The sequence below is a fragment of the Artibeus jamaicensis genome, unplaced genomic scaffold (genome assembly GCF_021234435.1).
Source record: "Artibeus jamaicensis isolate MK-2021 breed Jamaican fruit bat unplaced genomic scaffold, CSHL_Jam_final contig_1132, whole genome shotgun sequence".
NCBI classification, from domain to species: Eukaryota; Metazoa; Chordata; class Mammalia; order Chiroptera; family Phyllostomidae; genus Artibeus; species Artibeus jamaicensis.
Window position 1 is genome coordinate 8,403,877 of NW_026521221.1, and position 15,330 is coordinate 8,419,206.

Consider the following 15,330-nt stretch of genomic DNA (forward strand, 5'->3'; position numbering starts at 1 on the left):
AGTGGTTTAAGGAGGACAAGCAGTGTAGCACACACCGACACACTCCCCATCCTACATGCTCCTCTTGTGGCGTGCACACTCATCCATCGAGAGGGGTGTGTTCCCTTGCCTTAAATCTGGAAGGACCTTTGCAGATTGATACAATGCAGCAGAAGTGACAGTCACAGAGGGCAGTAAGGCTTCCACCTAAGTCTGCTGAATGGCTCACTCTGGGAAGCGCCAGTCACTCTGCGTGAGGACACTCAAGCAGTCTTGTGGAAAAGCCCACTTGGATCAGAACTGGGGCCCCCAGCCCCAGCCAGTGCCAACTTGGCAGCTACAACAGTGAGCCACCTTGGGCAGATCCTCTTGCCCAGCAGACAAACAAATGCAAACACATGAGAGAAACCCGAGCAAGAACTGCCTGGCTGAGCCTTTTCCAAATTCCTAACTGACAGATACCAAGACAGATAACAGGTAACTTGTTATTTTAAGCCACTAAGTTTTGGGGTGGTTTGTTACATGGCATTAGACAGTAATATAAGCTGGTAAGGACCAATTTTTATTGAGGTGCAACAGCAGGGGAGGTGGTGGTGGCGACAGCTAAGGACGTGGCTAGGCCAGCCAAGGACTGTCCAGCCTGTCCATGCACCACGGGACCGCTATTCAGCCCCCTGAGTCCTGCTGGGGGTCCTCCAGAGCTCCTTTGGCTCCTATCACTCCTGAGCCTGGTTCCCTATTAATTCTGTGGGCCCCTCTACTTGCCACTCCCATTATAATCCAATAAACCATGCTTAATTTATCCAGAACTGGTCTCCATTGCTCATAACCGAGAACCTTAACTGACACAGGGAGTCACCACAGACCATTATGGGCCAGGGCTGATGGGAGGTGAAGAAAGGCAACACAAAGGGGAGGAAAAAAGGGATAATATCATATACAGTCTCACCAAGTGCATACAGATTAACCCTAACTAAGCAAAAAATGAAGTAATACAAAAATGAACAGTTTAACAGCAGACACTTAATTAAGTACCACACACTTCATCTCCACAGCAACACTGTATTATTATTTGCCCCGTTTTGCAAAGAAAACTGAAGGCCAGAGAGGCCCAGAGAAGAAAATCCTGCCTGCGGCCAGGCAGTCTGACCCCAGCGCCCGGCTTGTCGCCACAAGCTCAGTGTCTCTGAGATGCTGGGGAAGGGAAGGGCTTCACAGCTCTGCCCTGTGCTGGCTCCCACAGTGACCTGCTGCTCAGTCTACTAAGCTCAAGCCAGGGACTTATGCCCAGCACAGCATTCAATACCAGGTGACCAAATACACATCTGTTAAACGGAGTGACTTTTCTGTTACCTTTCTCTAATGGCAGGGGCAAATCGGCCCAGAAAACTGGAGGTCTGTCTGCATTTATGCGTGAGACCAGATTCACAAGATCAGGACTGTAAGCAGGTAACCACCATGGTCCCCCTCACGCCTGTTAGGTATGAGGGTCCCTTTAGCTGAGCGTAAACTTTCCCCTTTCTCAGAAGTCCGGTGTCATTCTACCCGCCCTTCCCAGTTCCCTCTCCCTCCTTTAGTTCCTCATCCCAGGCCGCACCCACCTGTTACCTGTGCCAAGCTTAGCGAAGACCTGCATGGACTCATCAAAACGCTTCTGGCAGAAGAGGTTGAAGGCATACAAGTTCTTGATATGATGGATCTGTTGTTGCTTTTCACTGTCGGAATCATCTTTCATTTCCTAATAAGAGTAGAACAGGTGAGAGCTCACTCACTCAACAAATATTTATTCAGTACACACTACTTATTAAACAACGTCCCAGGAGGCACAGACGCCAGCGTGTACAGACGGCCCCCTGGCATCCGTCCTCGGACCGCCTTTACTGTCTGACCAAAAGACTGACAGGCAACCATGCAACTGAAATGCAACGGAAATGCAACAAGGTCTCCGCACAGTGTGCCCGACCAGTAATCCTGAAAACTACGGAAGTCATAAAATGCAGAGAAAGACTAGGGGACCGTCACAGATCAGAGGACTCGAAGGGCACGTGTCAACTAAATGCAATGTGATTTCTGGATTTAAACCTAAAAAACAGGAACATTAATTAAAAAACTGGTACAATATGAGTAAAGTCTAAAATTTAGTTTTAAAACAAACAACCCCCCCTCCCAATCAAAACAAAAATAAAACAGGGTGAGAGTAATGACAAGCACCTGGGAGGGGCATGCAACCTGGTCTGAGCAGTGGGTCTGAGAAGCGTTCCTGTGTGAATGAAATGGAGGCATAAAGAATGAGCTGGGCTTCGCCAGGCGAGGCCAGGCGGGTGACAGATGGCAGGGCAGGCACAGAGTGTGTGCCAAGCAGAGGATGGCACGTGGGCAAGGCCCTAAAATGCCCGAGAGAACACGGCGTGCTCAAGGAATAAAAGACACCTAACAGAGCTGTGGTTGGCAAAGGTCCTGTTCTCAGTTATTGCATTATCTCTGTGTCTTCCTTACAACCTTCCCCCTATCCCTTATCTTCCTTTTAACCAATCTTTAGTAGATTTAAATTCTTCCTTCAAAATGCCTTTCCATTGTTCGCTTCCTTCGCCCTCCTTTTCTATCACCTTCCCCCTGGTCCAGATCATCGTCATGTGGCAGCCCCTGGTCTCCGCTCTCTGGACTGGCGCTGAAAGGCTCTGAAAACCTGGTGCGGCTTCCTTATCGGGCTTGTTCCCAGACACTCCGGCCATGCCCTCCACTCCAGGCAGGATGAGCTCCCAACAGCCTGGAGAGACTTGTTCCCACCTCTTTAACTTCCTGGGCTCTTCAATGTTCCCTGTTGGCTGCTCCTGATCCTTCAAGGGTCCAACATTAAGATGCCTTTCCAGCCCTCAGAAAACCGTCCCTTCTCTAACATTTTGCTCCACATTTTGTCAGCGCTGAAGTTTAGTATGTTATTGCCCTCTCAAAGTTGCATAGATATTCTTTGATTTACTTAAATAAAAGAGCTTCCTCAAGAGCTAAGGTGTTGTCGACCAACCTTGTAGGTACAAGCCTAGGAAAGAGAAGGAAGAGTGGGAACCCACGTGTACCTTCCCCACCGAAGATTACACAGAAAACCTGTGTCAGGAAGGTCACTGCAAAGATCGGAGACCTTCCTTTACATGAAGAAAGACACAGATACTAAAGAAGCTCTGTACTGCATGATACCCTTTTGCATTAAATTCAAAACTAAATACGTATTCTAGCATACATGTAAATCTTTTGTTTAACCTTTTACATACACATATGTAAAGTTCTTTTTTAAGTCCTATTTCTTGGGTAGGATGGTGAGTTCATAGGTATTCATTCATCTAAAAATAAGATCTAAACAAAAAATATAGGGCAATGCAGGAGTGGAAAATAAAATAAGATGCTGGAAATTAACTGTCCCAAGAAAGAAGTAACTTTTATGGGATATTAAACATGTTCAATTATTAGGATTGAATTTTGTTTCAAATACAGAACTCATACATCCAAAATAATGTTGCTATTCAAAAGTATTCACCATGTGACTATAAGCACATGTACACCACAATTTGTGACTTTTGCATTCCTCTCAGAAATAATTTACAAGACACTCTAGAAATTATAAGTTTTCCTACTATTGTCTTCATACACATTTCTTCTATTTTACCAAATTACTACCACCTGGTTTAATGGCTAGGAAAGGCTCAGAATGACCTTTGGCTGCTTCCTAAAATCAAGCCCATCCTCTACAGATGACAATAATCATCACTGGTGATGTTTAAAAGAACCAGACGAACCTCAAAAGTCTGTCCAAGAAGTCAGCTGGTGGCAGGAGCCCGGCTGGAACCAGAGCACGGTCACTACCTTCCTTGCTGGTAACATCGTCCCACCCAAACACACAGTGACGGTGGTAAGTATAAAAGCGCTGCCCTGCGGAATGCAGCAACTGCAGGTGGCAGCAGGGCACCGAGGGCAGGCCTGCTTTTCCAAACAGCAGCCGAGTTGAAAGGGACGCCAGGAGGCTCTCTGGTGGCTGCACCCACCCAGACTTACAACTAACGTTTACAACTATCACTTTACTCCAATGCACGCACTGTAATTGTTCAAGGCCAGACCAAATCTATTAAATTCCTTTATTCTATTCATTGTATGAGGTACTATAATTATAATTGACACTCCTACTATATGCGTACTCCGAAAGAGTGAAATCACTCAAAGTTACATGGACACATAGTGGTGGGAGTCAGACCCTGAATTCCAAACCCTCAGACTTTTGGCTCTGTGCTTTTCTACCACTTGAAACCAAATATGAAAACTAAACCTGAACTGCCTATTTGGAGAACAACGAGAAAGGCAGACTCACACCCAAATCTGAGGAACAAGACTTACGGCAAGCTGCAAAGCCAATTCAAACTGTTTGTCCTGGAGCAGCTGTTGGATTTGGGTTGCCATGGGGACAGGAATGAGTCTCCAAACAAAATGATTGCTGGCCACATAGATAATGTTTGATCTGGAGGCAGGAATAAGAATATCAGCAAAACAGCACAGGCTTTATGAGGATATAGGTGACTGTCAAATGTTGCAATAATATAATAGCTGCAGTAAAGAAAGAAATTCCTCACCCTCCTGAAGTGATGAAACGGGGCCTTTGCAATTCAATGCTCTGGACTAGAAGCCTCGGCTCCAGTGTTCGGATTTCCACGTATCTCGGCAACACTGCAATGATGTAGGGAGGCTGGTGCTCTGTGCAAAGGAGAACATCCTGAGTGTGGTTCTGATCTAAGGGTTTAGGTTCTCTACTCTCAGCTGCCCATTTCTAAGTTGTATTCAAGTGGGATCTCCCAAAAGCCCACTGGTCAAATACCAAGCCAGGACCCTACAATATGACACAAAGACAAAAAGATCGTTCGCCTGAGTGACACTTAGAGAAATCTCTTGCACAAAAAGGATGCTCCCAGCTTTGCTGAGAGTGCCCAGTCCCACTCCTACCATTGAACTGGGTGGAGACTTCACTTTCTCCTTTCTCAACGGTCACAAAGCGAGGCAAGAGGAGGGCAACTTCTTTTTTCCCTAAAATTATGCTAAAGAAACATTTCTGGCCAGTGTTGTCTCTGCTTGAGATTTTCACAGGGAAGAAATGCAAAACTCTACTTGATGTTCAATAGCTCAGAGAAGGCAGCTGGATTTAATGTTCTCAGTGCAGGTGTTTTCTACTACTGCTGTGAGGCGTCTGGAGTGTCCAATTCACAGACAGGAAGTAGAACGACTGTTGCCAAGGGCTGGGCAAAAGGGCCAACGTGTTGCTGCTTAATAGGTGCAGAGTTTCTTTCAGTTTTGCAAGATGAAAAAATTCTCAAATCTGTTGCATGACAATGTGAATATATGTTAACGCTACTTAACTACATACTTAAAAATGGTTAAGGAGGGAGATTTTATGTTTTTTTTACTATAATTAAAAATAATATTTAAAAAGTTAGCAAAAAAGAACCATGAGATGACTTAATTGTCATATGGAAATTTAACCTCAAAGAATATACCACAGGCACGGAAACATTGAGCAGGCCAACAGTGACCAGAGGGGAGGGGCCGGGGGACGATGGTGGAAAGAAGGGGCAGGGACGAGACGGGAGTTGACGGGGAGCTGGAGGGTGCGATGGGAAGAGGAAGGCAAACGGGGGAAAACTGGGACAACTGTGATAGAGTGACAATAAAAAATAATTTAATGAAAAAGAAAACTTGAAAAAGAATATATTCATAAGAATAGTTTTCTAGTCAGCTAACTTGCTATGAATTAATTTTCCTCATTATCTGTTTCCTGATAAAAAGCTTTTTGTTTTATTTTTGAAATTTATACTCTAAATGAATAGTAAAAAAAAAAAAAAAAAAATGTAAGGCCAGAAAGGAACTCAGAAATGAGCAAAGTGAAGCCTAAGTAATATTTCTAACAATTTCAGTGCTGCTGTTTCATCTTACCAAAAAAAGTAAAATTAAAAAACTGTTGTTTTGGCCCTGGTAGGTGTGGGTCAGTGGATTGAGCACCAGCTTGGAAACCAAAGGGCTGCTGGTTTGATTCCTAATCAGGGCACATGCCTGGGTTTTGGGCCAGGTCCCTGGTCGGGGGAGGGGGCACGCAAGAGGCAACCACATATTGATGTTTCTCTCCCTTTCTTTCTCCCTCCCTTCCCCTCTCTCTAAAAATAAACAAATAAATAAATAATCATAAAAAATTTTTTTAAATGTTGTTTTGTATTGGATTTTAAAATTTTCTTTTAAGGTTGGGCTCATTTAAAAAAGCTTGTACAATTTTCCTTAGTGTTAGTTTGCATAAATATGTAAAATTCCTCTGTCCCCTTTTAATCTTTAAAAAGGCCTAATTTTATTTAAAAAGGTCATCTGTAATAGAAACCCTGTTGGTTGTCATATCTGATTTGTTCAGTGTCCTCAAACACTGAAGAAACACCTTTTCAGGTGTTTTTCAAAAGCAAAAAAGATGCTCTGGATCTCTGCACTTTCAGAACTCAGCCGAGTGGGTGGTACAGCAGGCATCCGACACCTGGCTGACAGTGACAGGGATTGTTCGCGTCCACAAGCATTTACTAAAAGGCCACGTTTCAAGCACTACCCAGAGTGGATCAGGACACGAGCCTGGAGCTCACAGAGCTCCTACACATGCAGAGACGGGGCTCAGTGAGCACAGTGGGACAGTGTGGGTGCCGGGCAGAAACCCGAAAGGGCGCTGGAAGCAACAAGGGGGAAGTGACTAATCCTGCCTGCAGCTTGGAGAAGACTCCATAGATGAAGCGTCCCTGCCCGGGGCCTAGTCACAGAGCAGGACGCTGCTGGGTGAGAAGAGAGGAAATTGCACCAGCACAGGCAATGGCAGTGAGGGGGGAGCCCAAAATGCTGGGGCCTGGCTGAAGTAGTCAAGATGAGAGCAGAAATACAAACAAAGTTTAAAAAGGACCCCATTCTAAGAAGTCGTCTTCCTCCTGTCAGATGGTGATTCTCCCACCCTACCTAGAAAGTGTCCTCTCCTGCAATAGGTTCAGCACAGCAACAGCTCTGAGAAACACTGCTGAAGGCGCTGGGCGCTAACAAAGGTTTTAACACAGAAACTCTCGCACTGGGGAATGAGAAAAATACTTTGAGCATATTACACACATCTTCATCTAATCTACCAAAATTCTGAAAGGAAAACAAGGACCCTCAGAACATTGGAAAAGCTTCTTGTGAAGCTCTTAGCCCCTCAAACTCATTAATACACACAATCTCGGCTCTTATGAAATACTATCCTTTCCATTGATCCTCCTTCTGGTTTCCTAATCTCTAACCACCATCAGAATAACCACCCTAGAACCTGATGCTTTTATGGACACATTCTACCACTGGGGAATCTACTGGCCTCTCCATCGTCACGTGGGCCTCTGGCCCAGCCTTACTGCTCCATAATTCAGACCACCGGGTTCAGCCAGCGCAGTCTCGCCACGCCCTCTCACAAGTCAGCACGTCTTCTACATTCCTACTCATGCTTCAAAGCATTTTCTCTACCTAGAGTGAAAGGTAATTCTTCTGTAAGCCAGATCCTACACCCCCTGCCCAGTCTAGTCCAATCTTACTGATGTTATGAAACTACATCCTGACTAGTGAACAATGAACATCCCCTTTCAGAACTACTGAATCTCAATTTATCCAATTTAATGTGTTAAGCAGTGCCTTAAGCTGTTTTTCCTCTTTGTCCAAAAGTTAATTTTCATCTCCAGATTTGGAGTCCTTATAGTCAACGTGCCCCACTCCACAGCAACGACTATCATCTGCATACTCATTCTCCCAACGTCAATGTCTTCAGGGAGCGGGGAGCCCGAGGCAGGCGTAATGCAGAAACGCCTAATGCACAGGGCAGAGTCGGACACCCGAATACATGCAGCCTGCACCTCTAAGCTACAAAAACAACAGCAATAATCACCATATAAAATGCCTCCAAACCTGAGTTACGTGCATGACAGGAAGAAATAAGGAAGTCCTACAAGTTTCCACTATATGGCAGAGGACACAGTAAAAAGGAACTAAGTAGTAAAAATAGTGGTAGACAATTACGGTACTTCTAAAACGCATAATTCTGTTTAGATTTTTTCCCCATTTGGGGAGACAAAATCAGCTTCCTACAAAAAACAGAATCCCATTTTTCATAACCCTACAACAGTCATCTACTTATAAGAAGGGGAACCAAGAGTGAATGCAACCGTAAACCACAGCCTGCTGTAGCTATGAACGGGATTCCCTTCTTTGAAGGTGGTTTCCAACCCAGCCCGGGTGGGCAATGGCAGCCACTGCTGGTCTCACCCATGGCCACTGGTATATCCGTCCAGTTCAGGGCACACTTCTGTGTGCAGATCCCCTCCTCGTTGAGCACCACGGTGAGATCATCCTGGCCCACGGCCACCTTTCTGTCTGCCAGCGGTGCAACTAAGGGCTCCAACTGTTTTCCTGTTGGAAAGAGCTCTTTGATAGCCCCCTTTCCATCCACCTACAGGAAGACATAAAGTGAGTCACCCAGCATTCTCTGGCCAGAGGCATGAACATAGTCTGGAAAAATCAAAATAAAACTCAAAACCTACAGAAGCCAATAACAGTCCTTGTGTGGCATAAGGAGCTAGATAACAAATACAATTTATTATGAAATATTTTGTCATCACTCTGCAGAACCAGCTCCCTTCTTCTCTAACACGGAGACAATGTCAAGTGCCGGCCAGGATAAAGAGTAACTAGAACTCACACACTGCTGGTGAGAGTGCAGAATGGTATGGTTGTTGTTAGTTTCTTTTAAAGGTACATAGACACTTCAGATGCAACCTAGCAATCTCATCACTAGGCATTTGCCCGAGAAACGAAGTTAATTTTGTTACACAGAAAACTTAAATGCAAACATTTATAGCAGCTTTATCAGATGGCTAAAAATTGGAAACAACTGCCCGTCAGCTGGTGCATGAATAAACAAAGTGTAGTCCTTTCACACCACAGACACTACTCAGCCATAAAAAAGAATAAACTGACACCACACAGATGGATGTCAAATGCATTATGCTAAGTGAAAGAAGCCAGGCTCAAAAGGCCCCATACTATGATTCCACTTATATGACACTGCGGCAAAAGCAAAACTACGGGAGATGAAGAACAGATTATTAGAGGTTGGAGTGGGTGAGCAGGAGTTGACCTCAAAGGGGCAGCATGAGGAAATTCTGGAGGTGATGAAACTGTGCTGTTGATTGTGTTGGTGGTTACAGAACTCTAGGCAATTTGTCAGAATTCAGAACTGTATTATGAAAAAAATTAATTCTACAGTACGCAAATACACGAATGACTTTTGAATATCCTGGTCCCATAGCAAGACTTCCCACCCTCAAATGACTCGACCCTCAGGAAGGTGAGGGAAACACCCAGGGTTGTCAGGTCATGGAAGTGCCCCGACATTTGGCGGTCTCCCGCCCTCACGGGCTCTCGCAGCACCTTTACGCCTCGTCACTCAGCCAACTGCACAAGCGACTCCTCTATGAGTTTGCAGCTGTGATGCTGGTGGAATCTGGATATTCCAACAATACAGACATAGAACAAATGTACTAACTAGATAAACAATGAAGAGCTAACACAGTGAGGGGTAGGGAAGCAGGGAGGTGGGAAGGCAGGATCTGGAACACCAAGTCTGGATTGTAAGGGGGTATGAAGCGAAGGAATTTGCAGTATTCTATGAAATGAATGGTACACCAAGCTTTTCCTATAGTTGTGTGCGTATAGTGTGCATGTTGGAGAAAAAAGACCAAAGTTGTGGATATTTACTGCTTAGGTTAAAAGAAAAAGCAGGTTATAAATATAATACATATACGTGTATAACATGGGATTTTTATAAATAAGGTGGAAGCCCACTTACTGACAGTGATTATTTTTTGAGTGGGGGGAATTATGGATGATTTACACTTTTTATTTTCTTTATATTTTCTTATTTTCTATAATAAACATATGTGGCTTTTAAACTTCAGAAAAAAAACAGTGAAAATAATTTTTAAAACGAATACACTAAAATAATTTTTTTGGGGGGGTGAAGAAATCTCCAAGTCTTCAACATACTTAAATGACCATTAAAATTAGTTTACAACTCCTGAGCACTGAGGCCTGAAGACAGCGGTCACGATAATGCTGTTGGACACCGGCAGCAGCCCTAACGATCTGTTCCAAATGAGACACAGCACGTGGATGATTCATTAGGCAGAAAACTGAGAGTTGACTGCCTGGCTTAAGATTCACGGGCATCTTATTTGTGGAAGATGCTGAGAGCATGAAAAATAAGCAAACATGTGAACACAAATCTGTTATGCCAACACCCCACTCAAGGCCGTATCCTGACTCACACTTCGGAAGCACACAGTCATCTCCCCCAAGACAAACGGATGATATTGGCAAAATAACCATTTTTACCCTTATCAGGTAGTAGTCTCTCTTGAAACCCACACAGATAGAATTTTCACACCATGCCATGGACTTGGGCACATCTGGTACACTAAAATCCCCCTGAAGAAAGAATTGGGAAGATGTTAAAAGAAAAAAGCCACGACCTTCCTGTTTTTCTGCCCTATTCTGCAAAATCACCCTCATCCTCGTCTGAATTCAATTCTAGAAGCACAAGACCTGGAAACCACCCAAAATAAAAATATAGCCAGACCTTGAATAGCATCATTTCCTTCAATATCATTTTATTATAATGTGATGAGATGGTGTAGGAATTTAACTCTTGTTTATATCAATTAGCCTATTTGGTTCCATGTCATTTTGCTTGAAGTTGCAGAATTTATCGATGTTAAGTGAGGACTTACTGTAAGTCACCCAAGTATTGGACAACGTGCATTTGGAAAAGGTGAAAACCCACTCTGAAATAAATCAATCCGTGCAGACACTGTACGATCTGTGTAGACACTGTACAATTTTATTGCTGCTGATTTTGAAGACCACGAGGCTTTGACCAGTGGGCACAAACACGCTCCCATGGACACACGAGGCGTTCATAGCAGAGTGCCCATCTGGACAGAACTGCAAGCCTGAGCTCCTGACCTTCACTACAACTAAACCATTAGTCTTTCAAGCTGTTAGTCAACCACAGCAGAACCTCCTACCGAACCCATGGACCAATTGACAGGGGACTTTACCTGCAATTCATGAAACTCCCTGTCCTTCCAGAAATAGAGCTGCAGCTTCTTTTTCACGGCCACACACATCCGTAACACCTCCTCCCCAGTGTCCGAGTGCTGGGAAGACACACCCAGAGCAAATGAGGATGCACACACAATGACTCTATAACTGAATGACAACTAGATCAGAGATTTTCTACCTTAAAATGGCCACTAATCTGAAAATCCCCTGAAGTATTAAATCATGCTGCCAGGCAAGCTGAGCTGAATACCACCCTCTAAGATGCACTCAGAAACAACAGGCCGAGGAGCCTTCTTCCCCCTACGGGAGCTGGAAGGCCCTCGAATCCTGAGGATATTTATAATTCAGAGGAGAAAATCCCCGGGCAGGCCTTCACCTACAATACGTAACAGCTTCCTCCTTTTTCTCCTTAAATGTTTCTCACTCATGGCTGGTCATACACGCTGGGACAGAGATCAGCATGCACCAACGGCCACTTTCAATCCTTTAAAGGAGACTTGGGGAAAGAAATGTCTACATGTCAAACAATGCCATTTTGATGCAGGCCATAAATGCTAAACAGTGTTCAATGCTGGAGGTAAGGCAGATTTTGAAGAATGTAGGGGTGATGAATTGTCAAAAATATGGAGAAATGTCTTTCCTGAAAAACAAAAACTCTCTAAAGACAAAGACCGAGATGATATGCTGAGAACGAGTCAGTCTAATGTCTCATAATCATTTTCATGGTAGGGTCACAGGTTTGATTCCCCAGTCACAGTTTGTCCCTGACAGGTGCTGTACCCTCAGCGAGTTGCCTCCTGCCACACAGACATCAGGCGTGCATGGACCAGGAACGCAATGTTTCAACCTCAGACTACATGCTACAGGGGAAACTGCTCTAATACAATCCAAAATCAAATACTCTCTTTGAAGTCCCTGCTGGGTTTGGATATCAATGTTATTCTTCCCATTTAATGGCAGAAATGATACAGGTCAGACTGTGCTTGTTAAAGTGCAAAGTCGAACTCTGTCCTGCCCACACTTACCTGGAGGTCACATGTGAACAGAGAGGCTCCCTTCGCCTTTGAAACCGTAGTGATTTGTTGAAATGTTAGTAGATCATGGACATAAATATTATTTTCTGTTCAGAAGGAGGCAAAACATCACAATAAATTATAACAATTCTCTAGTATAGCCACCTTCAAGACAAAAAAAATAATAATAACTATAACAACCACAAGAACCAAATGGCAAGGTTGAAGATGTACCTTCGGTTTCACTAACTTGGTTTATTCTGGTCTATCACCAGAATTACACTACAGAACATTTCGGACGCCACTCAGTCTTTTGGACTTGGGTATGCTATCCCTTTAAATTTGGGCTGGCTTGAATAAGAGGGCTCTTTCACTTCAAAAGCACTCTTATACTCTTTCTCAAGTCTGGAAATTTGTGATGTAATATTTGTACAAGAAGTGGTTTTCAAAGCTACTTACATTAGGAGGCACTAGTAAGAGAAAGGAAATCCCCTGCGGACTTTGTGCAAATCCACCACAAGGATTTCTTTTCTAGCAAAGCAAGAAAAATAATTTCACTAGGGCCTTGTAGCTAACTTTTGTCATAAGATTTAGTTACTTTAAATGTTCCTCTATCAACCTAGAACCTAAGTTTAAAATGATTGTACCATTTGGGCCCTGGGCCGGACAGTGCTGAGTGTGCAGTACTCAAGTTCCCAGTCATCTGCTTGTCAAGAAAAGTCCTCACTGGCTGCCTTCCGCCAAAGTGTGGCTTTCACACAGGCCCTGAATGGCCTGGCCCTGATCTGTCTTTCACCTGTCTCTCGTCACTCTCCACCACATAACCCAGGGCCTTTGCTGAAGCTGTTCCCTCTGCCTATAATGTTCTGCCTATCTCTTCCTTTCTGTCAAAATCCTAATCATCCACTGGATAACGCTGTCCCTCCCATTACTATATACCACAGCACTTTTTATTAACCTACCACTGTAACTTTCTGCACTGGTCCATGATTACCATATTTTTCTGTGTATGATGTGCACTCTCATTTTCAGTGCACGCTACACACAGGATTACATATTCATTATACTTATGTATAATGTGCATCCTTAATTTTTCCTAAAAAATGTGGGTAGAAAAAGTGTGCATTACACATGGAAAAATATGGTACTTTCTATCATTTCAGTCTTCACAATCAGAGCACAGGATAAAAACCATCTCATTGAACTCAGTACTCCCAGTGCCTAGAGCGGGGCTCAAAGAATATTTGCTTGATTACCACATGAATGAATAAGTGAATGAATGAAGTGACATTCCCTGGAAAACAGAGCTCGATTTTATCGGGGATGTTGCTGCCTGAGTGACCTGTGTACCCTGTTATATCTGGTTTGGAACATGTCAGTTTCGTTGTTAAGTAATGCCTATCAAATTAGCCATGAAAGATTTAATTAGGTTGTACCTTATATTTTTTCACACATAAAATACAATCATAACCCCTTTTCTTACCTAACAAGCTGACTAGAATCTTAAACTGGGAAACCACATGGATCTGAAAAACAGCAAATCATTACACTCAGTTACACGTTCCTGGCAAGGTTCAGCTCAGACGTTCACTTCACTGCGGGACTAAAAAGAGACGGAAGGGCCCACACCAACGACAGGGATCTGACTTATACTTATGAGCAATCACAACTTCTGCCTGTGAAAGGATCTCAGGCACATGATGGATGGACAGAGATCCCTGCATAAACAGAGCAGAGGATTCAGAGTTAAACAATGTTACCAAAGTTCTAGTTTTGAGAGGGTCTCCTAGAAGTCAAATATAAATGCAGCAACCACCATCTCTGCCTACCTGCTGAATCTTTTTGGAGAAGTTCTTATTGGATTTCTCTAGTGTCACTTCAAACCTGTTGCAGCCTACGGAAGAGAAACATTCACAGTTCCAAACACAGGAATACAATATGAATAACTGCAACAAAAAATGCCGCTCCAAACTGCTCTCCTACATGAATCTTTAAAAATTCCTAAAGGACAAGAAGTGGGAGAGGTAGGAGAGCCAGCTGTCTGTCTTGATTGCGTATAATAAGTTGCTTTCAACTCCAATTTCAGAACAGAGGATTTCATGCACTTGGCATTAGCAGAGAGTATCACGCCACAGAAGTTTACTGAAGCTGCAAGGTACTTGTGAGTCTGAAGATCCTATCCTACTAAACAGTACCTTGGCAAAGTATTTCACAAAAAAAGAGTGTAAAAAGTAACAGTCAAATGTAAGAGCCCAAGCAATGAAATCCAGCCCAAAGCATCCTTAGATCCAGACCCAGCGAAATCCCAGCCGCTGCCTGAGGTCCTGGGACAGAGCAAACACACTCAACACCTTCCCCAGAGCTAAAGCAGCTTAATGCATCTACACTTACTGCCACTTTCAGGTGCTGCCACATCTGCTGGCACTGTTGCAAAAAAGGGGGGAAAGTTATATACCATAATAACGTATGAAGCCAGCCTTGCTGGGATAAAAAAAATGTTCAGCCTCAAAAATCACCAGAAAGTACAAACAGAAAATAAGGAATAATAGAAGCTATCATTAATTGGGTTTAAAAATATGTTTTCTGTAACCTCACAGCTACCCCCCCAAAATAGGTGGTATTACTATTCTAATTTCACATCTGAGGCATCTGATGGGTCAAGCAGGTGAAAAGACAGCCCAGAAACACGCTTGGAGCTGCCTGGAAAGCTGGGGCGGGAGGCCGCTCCTCCCAGCACGAGGAGAAACTGTTCACAGCGCTGATCCCCGCTGCTCCCCACACCCGGCTGATTTCCTGCCCACTCAAAGAATCGGTGGAGATTCTTTGAGGCAGCTCCCAGGGCCCACGCCACTAAAGTTGGTCATACTTCCTCCATGGGGACTCAGCAGAGAAGAGAAGAAGGGGCCCAAAAGTTCTGGGAGATTCAGAAACATGCTGTGTATTTCTGCCATTGTATTTCACAAGAAAAAAAATAATCCAACCACTTCCTACTTGATAAAGTGTTCTCTATTTGAAAAAGGCTTTATTCTTACTTCTTAAAAAAAATTACTTCTAACGATTTTCTTTATAAGCATAATGTTCCAGGGCAAAGATTCTCAGTGTTCGCAGGACCCTTCATAATCTTAAAAATTACTGAGGACCCTAAAGCTTT

The 15,330-nt window shown here is 43.7% G+C and overlaps 1 protein-coding gene across 1 annotated transcript in view; it reads right to left on the reverse strand.

Moving 5' to 3' along the window:
- Positions 1–15,330, reverse strand: part of VPS39 (VPS39 subunit of HOPS complex) — a 45,240-nt gene that overhangs the window by 18,406 nt on the left and 11,504 nt on the right. The window contains exons 3-11 of the mRNA XM_053665905.1: positions 14,009–14,073; positions 13,663–13,705; positions 12,192–12,286; positions 11,163–11,261; positions 10,438–10,530; positions 8,311–8,494; positions 4,593–4,713; positions 4,360–4,480; positions 1,588–1,717 (exon numbers count right to left, since the gene is read on the reverse strand). Of these exons, the coding sequence (XP_053521880.1) occupies positions 1,588–1,717; positions 4,360–4,480; positions 4,593–4,713; positions 8,311–8,494; positions 10,438–10,530; positions 11,163–11,261; positions 12,192–12,286; positions 13,663–13,705; positions 14,009–14,073 (951 nt within the window). The remainder of the gene's footprint in view (positions 1–1,587; positions 1,718–4,359; positions 4,481–4,592; positions 4,714–8,310; positions 8,495–10,437; positions 10,531–11,162; positions 11,262–12,191; positions 12,287–13,662; positions 13,706–14,008; positions 14,074–15,330) is intronic.